We start from the raw sequence: 21694 nt of genomic DNA, 5'->3' as shown, positions 1-21694 counted from the left end.
AGGGCCCAGTTCGTAGTTGGTCACACTATGAGTCAACAGTAATAATAATAATGTGCTTAATAACAACCCCGGTTTGATGAGGAGATAAGTTGGTTGTGATCGCCGGAAGGATCACTGTTTGAGACCAAGTGTTGGTCATGGTTGTGATCGCCGGAATGATCACCGTGGTATCGAGGATACCGAGTTGTTGGATATTCGTGATGTTGTGCGAGAATCGTGGGTAAAGATCAAGCTCCTTGTGGTCATTTGATGATTACGACGGTATTGTTTATACCAAGCTTGATTTGATCCTGAGATGATCGTGTAATGTCTGAAGTTGGTAAGTGATGCATGTGATGGTTACGAGGTAACCCGAACAGAATAAATGGTGCATGTAGTGGCATCATGTTGCATGCTAGTATCATCAGATTTATATGTTCTTGCCATGATCATATTGTTCTAGCAGTATTATGTTCATGTTGTTCATGTTATGTTATCCTGATGATTTCATGATAATTCCTGCTTAACCTGTAATTGACATGCTGTTGTTTGTCTTGAATGCTTCTGGTTATTGTGAGCTCGCAAGTACATTCAATGTACTGACCTGGCGTGTCATGCCAGTTTGCAGGTCGTGCCTGGATTGCTTGCTTGTTTGGTGTTGTTCCTGTGTGCACGATCTAGGATAAGCGTTCCAGCCAGAGTCCCTGCGGATTGGAGTCCATCATCGCCGTTCGTTGTTCCGCTGCCAGTAGTTGTTCCGCTGCTTCGAGTTGTTATGCTGCTTGTATAGAGCAACCGTGGTTGGCGTAGTGTCGCCATACCGATGTTATTTATTGTAATATCGGGACTCTTGTGGTCATATTCGTGTTGTAATAGAGAGCTAGTTTGTTCTATACTAAGCAGTACCGTATTCCAGAAGACTTCTCCTCGATCTCTGGGCTGGAATACGGGGCGTTCCGGTTTCTCTGAGCCGGGGTGCCACACGTAATATACTATTTGTTGCCGGATATTATATGGGGGATTTTTGTCATTAAATAAACTAACTTGCCGTCATCAAATAGTTTTTATATGGATATTTACTAAGTCTGCCGAAATTAAAATTAAGTTATTTCCTTTTCCGGTTTTATTAAGTTATTTTCCATTTCTAGTCAATATTTTTCTTTGAACATCTTTTTATGAACATCATTTTTTTCATAAGTATCGTCAAACACATTAATCTGAGCACCAATATAATAACTATGAACATGCGGTACAAATATTAGACACTCATACAGCTCAAGGCAGTAAAAAGAACTTCAAATACATGTATGCTTTCAGCATTTTCATGACCACGTATGCTTCATCTGCTCATGAAAACTGAACAGCGTTTAAAACTGATTGGAGCAAACCAAAACTTAGACACTCATACAGCTCAAGGGAGTAAAAGAACTTCAAATACATAACTATATATACTAACAGCAAGGCTTGATAGCTATAAATGTACATGAAAACTGGACAACATTTAAAACTGGGTGGAACAAATCAAATATTACACACTCATACACACTCATAAAGCTCAAGGCAGTAAAACAACTTCAGATACATGTATGATTTTAGCCTTTTCATGAGCATGTATGCTTTAATCCTCTCGATCATACATAACATATGTAAACCAATGTATCACACGCACTGAAATTCAATGTATCAAATGTAACCTGCATGCTAAATGATGACAAGACATGCATGCTCCAGGTTTTAATCAAACTGTACAAAGTAAATTTAACATGTTTTTTTGACCTGGAAGACTGCAGGGATTACACCCCACAGCATTTTATTAATAAAGAACAAAGAATAAGTACAAAGTTCCTCAAGAGGGGGAACAAAAAGAAAGAAAAAACTACAACTAGGAAAGAAAGAAGTTACAAAATAGATGGCCCTCAAGGAGGCAGGAAACCAATCCATTTGAGCAGAGCCTCCTTGTATCTGGTCTTGATCCGGTGTGAAAGAAGAGTAATATCATGAATAAACCCATTTCTCCACTGCCTAAAAGTTGGGTTGACATGCCTAAAAGCCCTGTCATTCCTAACTTTCCAAATATTCCACCATGCAAGAAAACCCACCTCTGAGAAAAAAGGCTTATTAAACTCCTTCCTGGCATGTACGGCAATTTGCACCATATCATTGCTATCCAACCACGAAACTTGCAGGTAGTTCCAGATTCTCATACTGAAGTTACATTGGAAGAATAGATGATTCCTATCCTCAGTTACTCCAGTCGGGCATAGGACACAACTAGGTCCATCATTAATTCTCCAATGGCGTCGTTGAATCATATCCTTGGTGTTAACTCTGTCCATAATTACCAGCCAGGCAAACATTTTAATTGTCATGGTACAGCAGCTTTTCCAAACCCAGCTGAGTATAGGATTGGCAATAACAGGCTGGTGGACAAAATCATAGTACTTCTTTGCCGAGTACTCCGCCTTTTTCCCATGTCTCCAAGCCCAGATATCATTACAACCATTGTCAAAGGAAGTCCCAGATAACAAGCTTGAAAGCTGATTGAACTCCCTAAAAGCCAGTTCAGACAATGGCAATGAAAACATTTGCTGCAAATTTCCTGCCTGTATCACTTCCATGACAGAAAGGTTCTTCTGCAGGAAAAAAGAGAAAAGCCTTGGAAACCTTTCTTGCAGAGGAATGCAAGACTGGTCAATCTCCCAATGATCAGACCAAAATAGAACAGAATCTCCTTTGCCAACAGTGAATGAGGTAACAGCCCGATACTTGTCCATTAATTTACAAATGTCCCTCCACCAGAATGAGCCACAAAGAATAGTGTCATGAGGAATTCTCTGAAAGTAATATGAGTCCCACACCAAACGGACCCATGGCACATCTGCTTTATTATAGAATTTATTCAGGTACTTAAGGAGCAGTGCATCATTCTGTAGTCCCAAATTCAGAATTCCAAGCCCACCCTTCATCTTGGGCCTACAGACAAGGGGCCAAGCAGCCAAAGAGTGTCCCTTCTGAATCTCAGATTACACATAACACGGTAGGCTGTGTGACATGTACATTGCCAGAAACATTGCGATAGTGGAAAACCTATAACAGCGATGAAGGTCCTACTATGACGGCTGATTATTGAAATACAGTTAGTAGTTCAACTAATTGGAGTATACCTCCAACAACCAAGATACCAAATGAAAAGATATGTAAATAAACCGAATTACAGCAATTCTTGACTGAAGGAAAAGTAAATTCCATATCTATAAATCCAGCAGGTCTATTAAGACCGGAATTCAGCCTGTAAGTACTTCCTTGTAGACGATGTTCTTCATTGAGGTCAGCAAGGACACGGTCGGTCTTTTTCGCTTCTTTGGATTGTTATTTTGCTTGTTGGACTTCTCCTTCGGCCTCTCCTTCTGAATAAGTATCTTTATGTTTCTCTTTGCGGTGGCTCGAGACAAAGCAACATAGAGTTGACCATGAGAGAACACCGGATTAGGTAGATACACACCAACAATCGGGATGGTCTGCCCTTGAGCCTTGTTAATCGTCATAGCAAAGCTAAGCCTTATAGGAAATTGCTTCCTCTTAAACTTGAATGGAAACATGTCGTTGTCAGATGGGCACAGAGGTATTCGAGGAAGGAAGACCCTCCTACCAGCGTGTTGTCCAATCATGATTTCTGCATCAATGGTGTTCCTCTCAAAACCTCTAACAACAAGCCTAGTCCCGTTACACAGTCCATTAGCTGGATCAATGTTCCTTAGAAGTATGACCGGGCAGTTCAGCTTTAGTTTGAGTGCATGCGGAGGAAGACCATTAGGAGTTAATACGTTAAGAAACTCAGGAGCGTAGTAGCCATATGGGTCGTCCTCCGCACTGTCAAAGCTATGGTAGATTACTTCATCTCCGTGGAAACGCTCTATCATGCGGATGTTTATCTTGTCGACGTTGTCATTTGTTGTGGAAAGGATTGCGCGAGATGTCATGTAATTCGAATCAGACATGTTGTCATCTAGACTCGGAAACACGTGGTTAATTAGCTTCTCCAGGTCGTCAACCTCGCCTGTAGATGGTAGACAAATGTCATCAGGCAGTAGTATGTTGCCTTGATCGTCGGCTTCCTCTGTGCCATTACCGACCCTGAGCAAGTAATCTGCAAACCACGTGTCATTATGAGCCCTCATGTTGGTGATGAGCCGAAGCTGCCGCATACCCTTCCATAGATGAGAACTTCGGAGGCTTGCATCAATTATCTGGCCCCGTGACCCCCTTCTGACGACCGGAAGCACCTGCCTAAAGTCCCCGCCAAAAACAACAGTCTTTCCTCCAAAGGGTCAGTCACGTATTCCCATGATGTCGCGCATGCTATTGTCCAATGCCTCAACAGCTTGTCGCTTAGTCATGCTGGCCTCGTCCCATAGTATCAATGAGGCCATCCTTAGCAGCTTGGCGGTCCCACTCTGCTTGGTGAAGCTGCACGAGGCTCCATCATCGCAACTCGGTGGGATTTTGAACCTTGAGTGGGCAGTCCTACCTCCAGGCATGATAGAAGCAGCGACGCCCAACGTTGCGGTAGCGATAGCAATCTTGCCCTCGCCCCTCACCTTGGCGAGCATCGCCCTGTAGAGGAAGGTCTTCCCTGTACCTCCAGGGCCATCTAGAAAGAATACACCCCCATCACCGCGTTCAACAGCCGATAGTATCTCGTCGTATGCGGCCCTTTGCTCCAAATTCAAGGAAGATGACAATTTAGTGTCACTTTCATAAAACTCAACAGTTGATTCCTCGATGATCTCTCTGGCCTCGCCCTTGGTTGGGTCAAACGCATCATCGATGGTTGGAAGAGCGAAATCAATAATGTATTTACCCATGGACTGCAACATACCCCTAATGTCAAGCAACACCATCTGCTCCACCTCGTTCGGGGACGTGCGTGTTCGACGGTAGTCATTGGGCATAGGCTCGAGGTGCCTATCCCATAAACCGCGCACGTCGCCTGGCTCGCAGTGCACCAAGATGGTTGCGAAGAGCCTCCTAAGAGAACATGGCATCGCCCACTGCTCCGCCTCAGTAAGATAGTCGTCGAGCGTGTTGTCAGCCTCGATGAGTCCCAACCTTTCAGCAGCCTCTCTAAATCTCCCACATACCACGCCGTCCACGGTGAGCAAGTCCTCAAAGCCCGTTTTGCCCGTAACATGGTTCAACAACACACGCAGGTAGTATCGCTCCCCCTCGGCAGGATTGACAGACACGATATGACCTATTTGAAAACGCTCAACCCGTCGCTTCCAGAACTTCTTCCCCTTCTCCCACGTGAAGCTTCCGGGAAAATCCTTGTACAATATATGCCTTGCCCAAGGGTGTTTTTTTTGTTAGCCTTGAAATACTCAGTTAACATGGATTTTGAAGCATTTTCGGAGGAGACAACATTCTTCAAGTCAGCCTGTGCATTGAATGCAACCCTGTGCATATTCGGGAGATGAAGAGCCAACTGCAAGACAGGCGGGTAATTGGCGCATAGTAGGAAGCCAAATATCCTCCACATAGCCTCCGGAGGGGTGACCCGTCTTGCGTCAACGTATCTCTTGATCTCATCAATGTTACCATGAGCGTCTGGCTGGTCGATGCTGAAAGAAGCCTTATCATGGCCCTTATAAATGTATTTGACGGCCTTTATGCTAGAGCAGACCTCAACGTTGATGTGGCAATTAAACATCCGCAGAAGATAAGGGTTATATGGCACAACCCATCGGTTGTCCAACATTTTCCCTCGGAACTTAGCACGTCTTCCATCGTCTCTACGCCGATAAACTGGGTATGAGTCCTTGCCTTGTACTATGTTCTCATTGAATGGCCGAGGGTATCTGCACTTGCATTCATTGTCTTGCATGCAAACATTCTTCGGGTTGAGAGCACTGCATGGTCCGTGCATCATATGTTTAACCACCATTGCATACAATTCCGGATACTTCTGCTTGTCTGGGAGCTCTGCGGAAATGAGTCGGTCATACTGCTCCGGGACGAGAAGCTTGTATGTTGAATCCATGATCAACAAAAAATGTGCGTGTGGGAGGCCCCTCTTTTGGAACTCGACTACATACACATAAGCAACAACAACACCCAGGACCATCTTCTTGAGCAACATGTCTTTCATAGCCTCTAGTTTGCCGTAGAACACGGGGGCCACAATATCAGGACGATCTTGCGACATCTGACCAGGAAGCAACTCATTCGTTATCTCTTCCCATTTAGGGTTGCAAGTCATGGTCAAGAAGATGTCAGGCTTCCCGTATGTATGGACAATTGCCATGGCATCCATATGTCTCTTCTTCATGTCGCGGTCACCACCAGGGAAAGTTCCAGGGAGCACTATTCTTACCCCAACAGCGCTTGCTCGCATCTCCCCCGATGTGATCGCATCAACACCTCCTTTATACAAGTCGGCACGGATCTACATCTGGTTCTTCCTGTACCACCTCAATCGACAACTCTCAACCTTGATGTACATGTCAACCGCCCATTGCTGCAGTAGGCGTGCTCCATAGAGTATGGGATTGAAGATCGCAGGCCGTGTTTGCAGCATGTAGCAGTAGTAGTCTCTCACGGAGACGCATAACCTGCTATTCCCCTCTGCACATGTTTGAGTACCATCGCATGAGCATTCTTTTGAGAAATAAGATATTATTTGTAAAAAAAAATGGGACACAAACAACATACCTGCATCCTCCTCATCATCATGGCCCAGTCTTGGATGTTGTACAAGCTCCCAAGAAACATTACGTTTAGGTAGCTTCGGATGCCAACCTAGCTCCCCCTTGGATAGAATAAGGGATAAGACAACGGGTCATATGCTCCTGAGGTCACACGTATACTATGCCTTTCGTTGTTGTTACCACAAAGTGTTATCCTGCGGTCAAACCTTTTGGCTAGGTCATTGCCCTCAACCCAAATTGCAGCGACCTCAGATGACACCGGTCTATTATATCTTCTTTGGTCAAGCCTCTTATCGGTGTTTAGGTCTATCCTATAATCATCGAGGTTGTCCTTGTGTGCACCCAAACTCCTAAATTGCTGGGAGTATGGGTTTTCTTTGAGTATGTCTACTAAACTCTTCACGACATCCTGGTCTAATTGCTTGGTGGCCGCCTTACGATGAGTTAGGTTTGGGTCGTCATCATAGAAGTACGACTGCAGATGTTCTGGACGGGAGCTAGGCCCGAACGAATGCACATTGTGGTAGATGGTGCCATGTGCTCGGAATGTGTACACCCCAGACTTCATGTTTGTGTAGTTTTCATCAAGGCTGACGCCAAGGGTTGTGAAGGCGAAATGCCCGTTGAAGAACCGTATGTTCTCTCGAAAATGTCTAGAATCTGCATTCATGCTGGACCATAGCCTCATAAGCTATGGGATTGGTTCCGGTTGCTTAAGCTGGATCTAGCCATTGCAACAGCAGAACCCGTTAGTCTCAGACTCAAACTTCCTGGCCTTGCAGTGTTTGCAATTTTCGGCGAGTTTCAGAATGTGAGTGATGTCTGGGATGTTTGAGTAGACACTGTCAAATGGATCAATCTCGCTAGGATTAGTGCTAGACATGCTTGCTTCCTCGTCATCATCCAATATGTCATTATCGGATCCTACGGGCATTTGTTGAAACATCGCGTTCAAAACAATAACAAATAATAATTCTAACTACAATAAAGCTCCACAATGTCCTAGTTTAGAGTTGGCTATACCTTCATTGCGAAACATGTAGTACTCCTCATCCATCAAGTCGGGTGCTGCCGGCTCATCGCCCATGGTGCCGCTTAGGAATACATCGATGTCTTCTGCATTGTTGTTGTACCAAATGCGACAATAGACAACATCATGTTAGCACAGGCTTGCTGAGAATGAGCATAAGAAAGTGACAATGGCAATTTCATACCATCGGCACCGGCAGTGTATCTCGGCATGTTCGTCCCCGGATCGCCGTTAGATGAATCATCTTCTGCGGCCAGAGAGACGGGTGATGCGCGGCTTGGGGAAGCGGGACATTCAGAGGTTGAGTTTGGTAGGTCTGTAAGGGGGATTGCGATGCATTCTTTGCACGGTGTTTTTTCCTTCTTTCATAATTGGCCTTCCTCTGAGCACTTGACTCCCCCTTCTCAATCACCGACATGCTTTTGCGGCGCTGCACACGCTTCTCTCGTAGTTTTTCATTCTTTGTTTCTCTGACATCCACCGTTACTTCGTCCTTTTTCTTCTGATAACATGCTCTGCTACATGCGTTTTTCTGCTCCCTTTGCTCGTTTGTTAATTTACGTTTCCACTCATTGTCACTTTGCCTCCTAGCTAGAACAACGTTATGGGGGACACCAGACGCATGTAAAGTTGAAGGGGGAAATGTTGCTTCCTCATGCAATAATTCTGTAACGCTTTAGCTATTCAGGTTGGCTGGTTCAACAATATTTTCAAAACATAGTTAGAACATCTTGATTTTAAGGCGCTGGAGGAGTGTCATCTCGAATATATGGTTCTGATGTCGAAAGGGATACTCAAGGTAAGCTTATACCTGAATTCGTAAGTGGACGTTTGTTTTGATCTTCGATACGCTTATCCTTTTTCCTCCAATAAGCAGCTCGCCGCAGGGCGTTTCTATGGTCTCTCTTGCGTTCTTCTTCCGTTTTTTCTCTGTTTCTTGTGTGTCATTCAAGATCACATCTGGTGTCATTCAGGACATTCCCGAAAATTAGAGAATAAAACAGACTGATGCTAGCAATTGCTGTATGAGTAGGCACAAATATGATTACCTTGTAGCTCGTTGTCATTAATGATACCAGATGTGACCGTAGTTGTAGCAGGAAATGTCGACGCATCATGCGAGAATGATGTATAGTTAGAGCTAGTTGGGTTGTCTGGTGAACCAAAGTTGTCCAAACATATTAATGCTTAATGGTTAAGACGATACTGACTATAATGGTTAAAACATTATAAGCTTACCTGATAAATGAAGGGCATGTGCATCATAACTCGGACATTAGGTTGGTTTTTTCGCCGATAGGAAGCCCTCCTCAGGGCGTTTCTATGGTCTCTCTTGCATTCTTCTTCCGTTTTTTGCTCTGTTTCTTGGGTGTCATTCAAGATTACATTTACATCTGGTGTCATTCAGTACATTCCCGAAAATTAGATAATAAAACAGACTGATGCTAGCAATTGCTATATGAGTAGGCACAATTATGATTACCTTGTAGCTCGTTGTCCTTAATGAGACCAGATGTGACCATAGTTGTAGCAGGAAATGTTGACGCACCATGCGATAATGATGTATAGTTAGAGCTAGTTGGGTTGTCTGGTGAACCAAAGTTGTCCAAACATATTAATGGTTAATGGTTAAGACGGTACTGACTATAACGGTTAAATCATTTTAAGCTTACCTGATAAATGAAGGTCTGTGCACTTTCATCTTGGACATTAGGTTGTTTTTTCCGCCGATAGGAAGCCCTCCTCAGGGCGTTTCTATGGTCTCTCTTGCGTTCTTCTTCCGTTTTTTGCTCTTTTTCTTCGGTGTCATTCAAGATTACATTTACATCTGGTGTCATTCAGGACATTCCCGCAAATTAGAGAGTAAAATAGAAACATGCCAGCAAGTGTTGTATGAGTAGGCACAATATGATTACCTTGTAGCTCGTTGTCATTAATGAGGCCAGATGTGACCGTAGTTGTAGCAGGAAATGTTGACGCATAATGCGAGAATGATGTATAGTTAGAGCTAGTTGGGTTGTCTCGTGAACCAAAGTTGTCCAAACATATTAATGCTTAATACTTAAGACGGTACCGACTGTGGCACCCCGGCTCAGAACAACCGGTTTACCCTGCATTGCCAGCCCAAAGATCGAGTCTTCTCGCAATACACAACAACATGGTATAGAAATAACCGCTTTATTGATACTAGCATGGTACAAAGGTCTGATATTACATCAAGATTCGAGGACAAGCGGCACACACAGTGCTGCTGGATAGTATGTACATTATTTAATGAACATGGCTGGGGCCTCGATCACACGAAACTACGCGGCAGCGGAAGAACGACGTAGCGGAACTCCATGGCACAAGGACACCGACGTGGACACGGCCTAGACACGAGATGTGCTCCGATGCGAATCAACTTGCCTGAAAGCTGGCATGACACGCCAGGTCAGTACATTGAATGTACTTGCAAGCTCACAACAAACATAAGCACGATGACATACAATATCATGATAATTAATCAAGTTAAATTAATGCAAGAAATTACTACAAATGCAAAGCTATGCAAAGCAACCAAACAGCGCACCGAGTCACACGGACTCGCTTACCAGACGGTTACCTCGTAACCAAACGGTGACCACACCGGGGTCACACCTGAAACCAATCACTCATGAACACCTCGAGTGTTCAAGGTTCACCACGAAATAATGCATCACAACAATTACTAGTTCGCAAGATTAATTATAAAAGTTGATCCATGGTGTGCCTTACTCCCGAGTCTTGCCCATAACCGAGGGCACGGCTATCGATAGATTAAATACACTCTGCAGAGGTAGCGCACTTTACCCACACTACGGAATACCTGGCCTCGTACTCCCATTCGGGTGGACCAAAGTATTCCGACGAAACCCTCCCTTTGCCATGCACTCTTCCCGGCCACTCCGACCATCTCCCTCTCAGGGCTAGGTCTTGGGTGGCCCCGTGTCTACCAAAGACACCAACAGCCACCGTCGTGGCAAAACGGTCCCAAACGGGGACAAGGTACCATAAAAACGAAACGAGCACACAAGGTTATGTCTACCTACCGGGCCAGGGTATGCACGCCCATAACCTTCCCTCGTGGGAGCCACTGGTGAGAGCCACGACAAAGGACCGAATCAAGACCTTCCATTAGGTAAATGTGGTCGCACTGAATTAAAAACCCGATTCAGTGGCACCATGATGTGATCAACATCATATTCAGGTTGAACTACTCAAGTAATAACTTTCAGAAAAACTTTTTATTACTAACATGGCATCATACCGGAAATCATGCAACTACTCGTCACACAGAGCAACCAACTCTTAAGCATGGATCAAAACAAGCAACATAACTATCTTGCAATACTAAGATCAGAAACTTCTCTGGTTATAACTCATTTTTGTCTACAAACAACATTTTTATTAGTTCATCATTTAGTTAAAAACTATTACTAGCAAAAATAGCTACCATAACTTTCCATAACAAAATATCTAGTGCAAAATCTTACTCTACTTAGCCAAACAATTCTATGAACTCAACCAGAAGCTAAAACAAGCATATCAAGCATCATAAAACAACTAGCAATTAACCATATTAATTTATCAAATTTTAAATGCAAATAAAGACTCATATTCAAGTAGAAAATCATAGATATTGAAATAACAACATCCAAATGATGTTGTGGCTTGCCTTAGTGCAGAGGAGGGTCACACTCCTCCTGGTTAGCTTCAAGGCAAGATCCTCCTTCTGAAAATATTTTAAAACCACAAAAATAAATGTCAAAACACATTCTGAAAATCACCAGAAATTCTAGACAGCAAGGAAAAATCCACCTTTTGGTGTGCTGCTAGAGCTTTCTGTAACAAAGACAATGCAAAAAGAATCAATTCATTTGGTCTTATGGTTTAGAAATGGTGGCTGGTCAAAGTTTAGTCAAATTTCCGAATTAAATTTGAATAAATAGAAAATCCTGGGGGGTGACGTTGAAGGCGTAAAGTGGGAGTGCGCCTCCACTCGTACCGCTTTGGCGCGAGTGGTGAGGCTGACACTAGGCCCCACCAGTCAGGAGAGAGGGAATGGGATCGAGATCAGAGGGGAGGCGGTGCTTCGCCGGAGCTCATGCCGGTGACAAGGGGGTTTGGGGCTAGGCTAGAGGGATAGATCGGAAGCGGGGCTCGCGGCGCACCTGCCCGTAACCGTGGCTTGGCGAAAGGTGGATGGAGCTGGTCGCAGTCGAGCTCGCAAGCTTCGGTGGTGGACGGGGTTCGCCGGAGAGGTGGAAGACGGTGGCTAGAGGCAGCTCCGAGGGCTTAGCGGGGTCCAGGCAGCTCCAGCAGACCACCAAGGCCTTGCCCAAGCAGCTGCTTGAGCTCGAGAGGCCCTGGAGAGCGGCAGCTAGCCTGCGGGGATCGCTGGAGTCCTCGGGTCGGGGCGACGGCCAGAGACCTGCCCGACCGGGCTTCTGCTCGTCTACGTGTTCGTGGAGGTGGTGTGGAGTGGTGCATGGCTAGCAAGGGAGGCGGAGTGGATTTATATAGCCGGAGCAGAGGGGGGACGTGTCACCGCCGAGCGCTCTGGATACGCGGCGAACGTCGACGAGAGGCTCCAACGCGAGGGGACAGGGTGCAGCGTCAATGCCGGCGCTTGCCCACGCTCGCGGACGAGCACAGGAGGCGGTTTGAGATGGGGACAAGCACACGCGCGCACTTTGCCGTTTTGGCCACGACTTGACCGGGCTTGCTGCGGCGGCTCCGGCGTCGGCGAGCGCCAGGGAGGGGTCATGGGTGATGGGTCGAGGGTTGTGGCACGTTGCGGCAGTCGGAGGCGAGCGCTTGCATGAACACGCGCGAAACAGAACGCAAAGCGCCAGCCAGAGCGCGTCGAGACGCTGTCAGGCGCCGTGTCCTCGCGCGGTCACCAAGCTGGCATGGCCAAAACGATGGCCAGGAGCGGCCAAACCTTGTCTACGAGCTCGACCGTGCAGTGCTACGTCTAGGAGAGGTGATGGATCATACCCAGGCCGACCAGACGCGACTCTACCAAGCTGGCAAGTTTCTGGTCTTTGGCCACCTTCTAGAAGGCCATTAGGGCTAATCTCTTGGGGTTTAGGGTTTCTTAGGAAGGTCTTTAAGCTCAAGAAATCTCAAGGCCAAAAGCTCAAGGAAAAATGCACTTGCTGTATAAAGTGCATTTCTGGTCCAGAAGTGAAAAGATTTTCTACAGCAAAAATATTACAAAAAGTGATGCAATATTTTTGCATGGGAAGATGTGCCATGGTCCTAAGAATATTTAGGAATTATCTCAGATTGTTCTGAGCAAGAAAAATTGAGGTTGCTTTGGAGCACAAAGTTCCAAAATGAGCTTAAGAGAGAAAAATGAATATTTTCCTTTTAGGAAAAATATTCATTTTATTATTTTTGGAATTTGTGGGAGGAATAAGGAAGATAGGTCACTTAGGTGAAAGCCAAGGATATGCCCAAGTGACAACTCCATTTGAATTGATCCAAAAATCCAAATCAAATCAGGGCAAAAACCACGATGAAAACCAAGTCCGGAAAGAGAGAAAAGGTAAGTCCGGTAAAAAGAGAGAAGGCAAAATTCAGGCTGTCACAAACCTCCCCCACTTAGGATGAATCTCGTCCTCAATATTCGGTTGCTTGGGAAAACCATTCTGCGTATGCAGTCCTTAAAAATTCCTCTCTTTCCCAGGTGGCTTCTTCTTCGGTGTGATGCTCCCACTAAACCTTGTAAAATCTTATCTCTTTGCTGCAAGTGACCCTTTATGTCTGATCCAATATTCTGATTGGATTTTCCTCATCAGTCAACTCCTTAGCCAATTCTATCTCTGACATATCAGTCCATTTCTCCGGTGGCGAGATGCATCTTCTTAGCTGTGAGATGTGAAACACGTTGTGTACTTCTGACAATTCTGGTGGCAATTCCAACTGGTAGGCAACTGTTCCGACTCTGACCATGACGGGGAATGGACCGATATATCTGGGTGCCAATTTTCCTCGGGTCTGAAACCTCTTGACTCCTTTCATACGGGTGACTCGGAGATATACGTGTTCTCCGGGTTCGAAGCTGATCTGACGATGTTTGGCATCATAGTAGCTCTTCTGTTGGGATTTGGCCAGTTGCAGTCTGTCTCGGATTTCCTTGACTTGCTTTTCTGCTTCGAGCATTAAATCAGTCCCGAAAATACGGCTATCTCCGGTTTGAGACCAATTTAATGGGGTGCGGCATTTCCGGCCATACAGGGCTTCATAGGGTGACATCTTTAAGCTGGCCTAGAAACTGTTGTCGTAGGAAAACTCAGCATAGGGCAGGCAGTCTTCCCACTTGGTTCCTTGGGCCAATGTACATGCCCAGAGCATATCTTCGAGTATTTGATTTACTCGCTCAGTCTGTCCATCTGTCTGAGGATGGTAAGCCGTGCTGTACTTCAGAGCGGTCCCCAAGGCTTGATGAAGCCGGGACCAAAATGCGGATGTGAATAGAGATCCCCTGTCGGAGGTGATAGTCTTGGGTACTCCATGCAGACTGACGATTCTTGATACATACAGCTGTGCAAGTTGATTTGCACGGTATGTGGTCCGGATGGGTAGGAAGTGTGCCACCTTGGTTAGAGTGTCCACTATGACCCATATCGCGTCGTTTCCTCGATGAGACCTTGGTAATCCGGTGATGAAATCCATGCAAATATCGTCCCATTTCCATTGGGATACCGGCAGAGGCTGGAGGAGTCCGGCGGGTTTTTGGTGTTCCGCCTTTACCTTATTGCAGATATCGCAGCAGGCCACAAAATACGCGATGTCTTTCTTCATTCCATCCCACCAAAATATCTGACGAAGATCCTCATACATCTTGGTACCACCGGGATGAATTGAGTATGGTGCTTCATGTGCTTCCGCCAATATTTTCTTCTTCAGATTGTCTTGGTTGGGTACGCAAAGTCTTCCTCGGAACCTTAGCGAACCTTGCTGATCCATAGTGAAATCCGGTGCTTGCCCTTGGTGCAGCTTCTGAACATATATCCGTAACACCTTATCATCTGCTTGAGCTTTGCGTATTTCTTCTTCGAGAGTAGGGCAACTTCCAATATATTGGTAAGATGGGCGTCGGTGATTACCAGATTTAGCTGCATGATTTCTTCATAGAGCTCTGGAGGCAAGGAATCCATTAGGGCATTGAGGTTGGCTGGTTTGCGGCTGAGGGCGTCAGCCACCACATTAGCTTTGCCCGGGTGATAATTTATTCTGAGGTCATAGTCCTTAACCAACTCGAGCCATCTTCGCTGTCGAAGGTTCAAGTCGGGCTAAGTGAATATATACTTGATACTTTTATGGTCGGTGAATATCTGGCACTTCTTTCCAATCAGAAAATGTCTCCAGATTTTCAAAGCGTGCACCACTGCGGCAAATTCCAAATCATGAGTAGGATAATTTCCTTCATGTTGTCGCAGTTGGCGAGATGCATAGGCCACCACTTTGCCATCTTGCATGAGTACACACCCCAGTCCTTTTCTGGAGGCGTCGCAGTAAACATCGAAACTGTGGTAGATATCTAGAAGAGTTAATATGGGTGCCGATGTCAGTCTGGTTTTTAACTCATTGAAGCTCCGTTCGCAGTCTTCAGTCCATACGAAATTCTTGTCCCTCTTGAAGAGCTCAGTCATTGGCTTGGCGATCTTGGAAAATCCTTTGATAAAACGGTGATAATATCCGGCCAGTCCAATGAAACTCCGGATTTTTGAGACGGTGGTGGGTGCGGACCAATCAAGTACATCTTTTACCTTGCTTGGGTCCACCGAGATTCCTTCTGCCGAGAGGATATGTCCGAGGAATCCCACTTGCTGGAGCCAAAACTCACATTTGCTGAATTTGGCATACAGTTGATGATCGCGAAGCCGTTGCAGAACTGCGCGAAGATGTTCCTTATGTTCGTCCTTGCTTTTGGAGTAAATGAGGATGTCATCAATGAACACAGGGTTCAAGGTCGACTCCCACTTTTCCAAAGCATAACCTTCCATTCACTTCTTGTGTTTCAAAAATGACATTAGTTGTTGAAGGTTTTACCTGGTGCAATACCAGATAAGTATGACCCGTGAAATCTTACGGGTCAAACAGATTAAGCAAGGCGTTGTTTCAACCCATCGGGGCATCTTAGGAACATATACCACAAACTTCATGAGTAAATAACTCAAGCTCGAAAGCAGAGCATGGTTGAGAAAGCAGAGGATACAATTTACCAAAGGCATTATGTACCTGAGGAAAGGCTCACAAGGTTATTGAATATGAAGGACGTTGTCAGATAAAAGTTCAACAAGGGGTTTGTGGTCTACAACGGAGCTGTTGCGAGTATCGATACTCTATCAGAGGACGAAGGAACGAAAAGGCATCGGGTTATAGAAACAACTGACTAATTCAAAGATCAAATGCAAAGGAACTATCATTTCCAAATCAAGAGATCGGAAGCCAACGGCCTGATTAAGAATGGAGAAGTTGAGTAAGCTTAGGGGTAAAATCGACAACAATTTGATTGGTCGAGATCCAACCCATGTTTAAAATGACGTCTGAGCCGAAAGGAAGAATTCTAGGATCTGATTGAGGATTGCGAACACTCGCAACATTTTGAATCAACAGTCTCAAAATGATAATGACAAGGGATGCCAATATGATTACGAGACTTATGGGATTAACCATAATGCAAGCAAGAATTTCAAGAACAAAAGGCTGCTTGGGATTTTCGGAAGTTCAAATAGCATTTCGAAGATTTTTGTGAATTAGTTGAATCAACTGGGGATGAGCGGATACTCGATAAGTGCGAGAACTTATTCGTAGGGCTATTCAGGTGGCAAAGAACTGCAAGGCAGTAGGCACAATGTATTCCCGGGGTATCTTGCAATAACAAGATCGGCTGGGAATAGAAGTAAGAACGACAGGTGTAAGTATTTATCCATAGGGAAGTTTCGGTGGTAGGGAATTGCAAAAGCGACAGGCACAAGGTCTCGAGAGAATATCATAGAGTATCTTCGAATTCTTCTGGTGCACGGAGCAATCTGGAGTGAGGGGTTCTCCGGGAGGAAGTAGTAACGAGATCCTAAAGTTAGATTTTAGTAAATTCATTAAACCCGAATAGGAGAGAGATCAGATTCCCAGAGTAAAGACAAGGAATAAAACATCCTAATACCATCCAAATGGCGACGTGGGCCCGTAAGACACACAGCCATGTTAGTAAAAGTTTTGCAATGTCTAGATTCGACTTCGACTAAGGAGTGTGGAAGGGGGATTCCTACAGGCAGTCGGCTCTGATACCAACTTGTGACGCCCCCCGATTCAATCGTACACTAATCATGCACGCAAACGTGTATGATCAAGATCTGGGACTCACGGGAAGATATCACAACACAACTCTAAAACATAAATAAGTCATACAAGCATCATAATACAATCTAGGGGCCTCGAGGGCTCGAATACAAGTGCTCGATCATAGACGAGCCAGCGGAAGCAACAATATCTGAGTACAGACATAAGTAAACAAGTTTGCCTTAAGAAGGCTAGCACAAACTGGGATACAGATCGAAAGAGGCGCAAGCCTCCTGCCTGGGATCCTCCTAACTACTCCTGGTCGTCGTCAGCGGGCTGCACGTAGTAGTAGGAGTCATCGTCGACGGTGGCGTCTGGCTCCTGGGCTCCGGCATCTGGTTGCGACAACCAGGTAGAAGGGAAAGGGGGAAAAGAGGAAGAAAAGCAACCGTGAGTACTCATCCAAAGTACTCGCAAGCAAGGATCTACACTACATATGCATGGGTATCTGTGTAAAGGGGCTATATCGGTGGACTGGACTGTAGAATGCCAGAATAAGAGGGGGATAGCTAATCCTTCCGAAGACTATGCTTCAGGCCACCTCCATCTTGCAGCATGTAGAAGAGAGTAGATGGTAAGTTCACCAAGTAGCATCGCCTAGCATAAACCTACCCGGCGATCCCCTCCTCGTCGCCCTGTTAGAGAGCGATCACCGGGTTGTATCTGGCACTTGGAAGGGTGTGTTTTATTAAGTATTCGGTTCTAGTTGTCATAAGGTCAAGGTACAACTCCGGGTCATCCTTTTACCGAGGGACACGGCTATTCGAATAGATAAACTTCCCTGCAGGGGTGCACCACATAACCCAACACGCTCGATCCCATTTGGCCGGACACACTTTCCTGGGTCATGCCCGGCCTCGGAAGATCAACACGTCGCAGCCCCACCTAGGCACAACAGAGAGGTCAGCACGCCGGTCTAAATCCTATGGCGCAGGGGTCTGGGCCCATTGCCCATTGCACAACTGCATGTTGCGAACGCGGCCGGAAGCAGACCTAGCCTCCCTTATACAAGAGGAGGCGTTCCAGTCCAATCCGGCGCGCGCCGCTCAGTCGCTGACGTCACGAAGGCTTCGGCTGATACCACGACGCCGAGTGCCCATAACTGTTCCCGCGTAGTTGGTTAGTGCGTATAGGCCAGTGGCCAGACTCAGATCAAATACCAAGATCTCGTTAAGCGTGTTATTATGAAGTAACCGCGGACGCCGACCAGGGCCAGGCCCACCTCTCTCCTAGGTGGTCTCAACCTGCTCTGTCGCTCCGCCACAAGATCCACTCGCGGGTACTCCTACGAGCCAACCCGACTTTAGTCACCACAGGTATCATGTAAAGTATATAAGTATATACCCGTGATCACCTCCCGAGTGATCACGGCCCGATAGTATAGCAAGGCAGACGGACAAGAATGTAGAGCCACAGATGGAATACTAGCATCCTATACTAAGCATGTAGGATTGCAGGTAAAGGTAACAACAGTAGTAGCAAGGACAGGCTATGCATCAGGATAGGATTAACGGAAAGCAGTAACATGCTACACTATTCTAATGCAAGGAGTATAGAGAAGAATAGGAGATATCTGGTGATCAAGGGGGGGCTTGCCTGGTTGCTCTGGCAAGGAGGGGTCGTCAATAGCGTAGTCGGACGGGGCACCAGCAGCGGCGTCGGTCTCGTAGTCTATCGAAGAGAAGAGGGGGGAAGAAACAATGAATACAATGCAAACAGATGCATAACGATGCATGACAAAGCAAACAGCGGTGTTAGGTGTGCCCTAACGCGGTAAGAGGTGATACCGGCGAAGGGGGGAAACATCCGGGAAAGTATCCCCGGTGTTTCGCATTTTCGGGCAGATGAAGCGGAGGGGAAAGTTGCGTGTTCGATATGCTAGGGGTGTGTGGCGGACGAACGGGCTGTGTATTCGCATTCGTCTCGTCATTCTGAGCAACTTTCATGTAGAAAGTATTTTCATCTGAGCTATGGTTTATTTTATATGGTTTTCTAAAGTTTTAAATCATTTTTAGAATTTATTTAATTATTTTAAATCAACATTATCCAGAATAGTGCATGCTAACATCATCATGACGTCAGCATGACGTCAGCAGTCAACAGAGGTGTTGCCTGGTCAAACTAACATGTGGGGTCCGCATGTCATTAACTGTTTAGTTAATTAATTAGGTTAATTAGTTATTAGGTTAATTAAACATGATTAACTAAGTTAATTAATTAATTAACATTTTTATTATTATTTATTCTTTATTCTTTATTTTTTTTCTATTAAACGTTTTGGGGTGGGGCCCCCTTGTCATAGGCCCCAGGGGCCTAGCGGGTCGGGCGAGGCAGGCGCCCGAGCGGGCGCGTGCCCGAGGGGCGCTGGGCACGCTCGGCGCACGACGGCGCCGGCGGCCAGGCCCAGGGGATGCGGCGGAGGGGTGGCCTCGGCAGCGGGCAGAGCGCGGCGTCGGTTGGAGGTGGTGGCGCTGGGGGGCGGGCGAGCAGCGGCGAGGGCGTGGGCGTGCAAGGGTCTATGGCCGCGTGCGGGAACGGCGGCACGGGGCAGCGCAGGCGAGCGCACGGGCGAGGGCGAGCGGGGGCGGCGCGCAGCAGTGAGCGGCCGCCAGCAGGGCAGCAGCAGGCCGTGGCGAACGCGGGCGGAGGCGGGCGCGTCAAGCACAACATCGGGTGGCGCGGGCGCGCGTGGACATGCGGGAGCAACGGGACAACGCGTCGACGGGCGTGCATAGGGCGCACGCGTGCGATGGCCGTGGCGACGAGCGCGCGCGCAGGCAGGCGGTGTCACGCGAGGGAGAGGGGAGGAAGCAGGGCTCACTGTGGGCATAGGGTACGGGGCAGTGGGGCTCGTGGTGGGGGACGGGGACGACGCATCAGAGACGATGAGGCAGTCCGGCGAGGTGAGCGTCGACGATGAAGGCGGCGGGGCGCTGAGTGGCTTCGGGCGGCGGCTCGATGTATCGCGTCGAGGGCGAGGCGAGGCGGTCCGGCGATGGGCGGTCGAGGACGAGGCGGCGAGGCCCAGGGTGACGGCATCGGAGCGATGGGGTCGGAGTCGGGCCGCGTTGGGCAGGAGCGGAATCGGGCGTGCGCCCCCCGGTCCAGTACGGGGGAGAGGGAAGAGATGAGGGGGGATCGTGGGGGCAGTGGGGGTCGTGGGTGAGGGGGGTTAGGGTTTCGGGGGTTAATGGGGGAGTGGGGGCCGGATGGGCCTGTGGGCCAAAGCCCAGTGAGGGGGGCTTTTACTTTCTTTTTGTTTTTGTTTTGATTTTTCCTTTACTGTTTCTTTCAAACTTTAATTTAGTTCAATTTACAAAATGTCAAAACAGCACCTAAATTTAGTATGTCAAATATACCACTACCACATTAATTTGGGGATAATTAGATTTATGCCCCTAGTTGTGTCCCACTCATCTGTTTTACCCCTAATTCCCAAAAGTCACCAGTTCTGTCCAAATCACTTTGCTCCTCTTATGCTTTTGCCCTTTGACCGTTTGACCGTCAATTTGAAAACTTCATAACTAATTCATACTAAATCAGAAAAATGCAAATAAGATACCAAAATGTTCAAAAAAAGATCACCTATATGTGAGTGTCATTTGCATTCATGAAAAAAGTGTTGGAAAGTGCCCATCTGAGTTTTAGCTCTTATGCTACCACCATGAATAGTAAAAACTAAAAAAGTTCAAAAAAATTCAAAAATAATTTGGTGCCAAAGAATGACAAATGTTTTAAGTGCCTGCCAAGTTTCATCAGGGAATAACATTCGTGGGTGCCGCAGCAAAAAAACACGCTCCGGGAATCTCCAACATTGATCATGACAAATTTTGTCGAGAGATTTCCTGCAGATGTAATCGATCGGCGGTGACATCAAGTCAAATGAATGATGGAGCGAAAGGTTATTGAAACCACCAGTACAATACAAACTTGAAATCAAAGATTGTTGTTCAAGGCGAAATGATATGCCGAGGACAATCGCCGTAAGCTTATCTCATCGTCGAAAGTTGTGCTCTAGGAATAGGGACCAGGTAGCACGGTTAAAATTTAGCACGATAACGATATAGTCGATCAGGCTAGGAATGACTTAAAAGATTAATAAACTCATAAGCAACGAAAATTACTTAGAGTTATTGAGTTGGACTGCGGAATCGATTCACCTATCGGTGTTCCCAAGTGACTAATAACACAGAACCCGGGGGAAATCTGAAGTCGGTGAGAAGAAATACTAGAAGAAGGCTCATAGGAAGCAACACAGTTCTTTGATACTCTCGAGATACCGGAGGGTAAAACTAGAAGGTAGATCGACATAGGGGTTGCGGAGATGCATTGATCCGCAGAAGACAAGTGTTTCACTTGCTTGAGAAATGGGATCAAGTAGAAAATATGGTCGGAACCACAATTGCAAAGGATCAATTCACAGATACCAGATGATATTATATCAAGGCAATAGTTATTATTATAAGAAGCTTCCATGATAAGGTATACATCGTGTCCATGGGCATGAACACAGGGTTCAAGGTCGACTCCCACTTTTCCAAAGCATAACCTTCCATTCACTTCTCGTGTTTCAAAAATGACATTAGTTGTTGAAGGTTTTACC

The 21694-nt window shown here is 46.3% G+C and overlaps 3 protein-coding genes across 3 annotated transcripts; all 3 read right to left on the bottom strand.

The window, feature by feature from the left end:
* Positions 1-1895: 1895 nt before the first annotated feature.
* Positions 1896-2945, bottom strand: LOC141020651 (uncharacterized). The gene has a single exon (XM_073495574.1). The coding sequence runs from the start codon at positions 2943-2945 to the stop codon at positions 1896-1898; it is 1050 nt and encodes a 349-aa protein (XP_073351675.1).
* A 318-nt stretch (positions 2946-3263) lies between these two features.
* Positions 3264-4184, bottom strand: LOC109742787 (uncharacterized). The gene has a single exon (XM_020301883.1). It carries the CDS (start codon positions 4182-4184, stop codon positions 3264-3266), a length of 921 nt encoding a protein of 306 aa, XP_020157472.1.
* Positions 4185-4307: 123 nt separating this feature from the next.
* On the bottom strand, positions 4308-6373 carry LOC123497661 (uncharacterized). The gene is made up of 3 exons (XM_073495573.1): positions 6075-6373; positions 5323-5435; positions 4308-5233 (listed from the first exon to the last, which is right to left on the bottom strand). The coding sequence occupies exons 1-3, from the start codon at positions 6371-6373 to the stop codon at positions 4308-4310; spliced, it is 1338 nt and encodes a 445-aa protein (XP_073351674.1).
* Positions 6374-21694: the final 15321 nt, after the last annotated feature.

The sequence above is a fragment of the Aegilops tauschii genome, chromosome 3, assembly GCF_002575655.3.
Source record: "Aegilops tauschii subsp. strangulata cultivar AL8/78 chromosome 3, Aet v6.0, whole genome shotgun sequence".
Taxonomy (NCBI): Eukaryota; Viridiplantae; Streptophyta; class Magnoliopsida; order Poales; family Poaceae; genus Aegilops; species Aegilops tauschii.
This window is presented reverse-complemented; position numbering and strand designations above follow the sequence as displayed.

Excerpts from the sequence above, each read along its gene's own strand:
- LOC141020651 (XM_073495574.1), bottom strand. The coding sequence starts at position 2,945 with ATGAAGGGTGGGCTTGGAATTCTGAATTTGGGACTACAGAATGATGCA.
- LOC109742787 (XM_020301883.1), bottom strand. The coding sequence starts at position 4,184 with ATGCGGCAGCTTCGGCTCATCACCAACATGAGGGCTCATAATGACACG.
- LOC123497661 (XM_073495573.1), bottom strand. The coding sequence starts at position 6,373 with ATGCGAGCAAGCGCTGTTGGGGTAAGAATAGTGCTCCCTGGAACTTTC. Across the intron at positions 5,436-6,074 it reads GGTGTTGTTGTTGCTTATGT|GGTTGCATTCAATGCACAGG; the intron begins GTATGTAGTCGA and ends GAATATGCACAG. Across the intron at positions 5,234-5,322 it reads AAAAAACACCCTTGGGCAAG|GTCATATCGTGTCTGTCAAT; the intron begins GCATATATTGTA and ends GTTTTCAAATAG.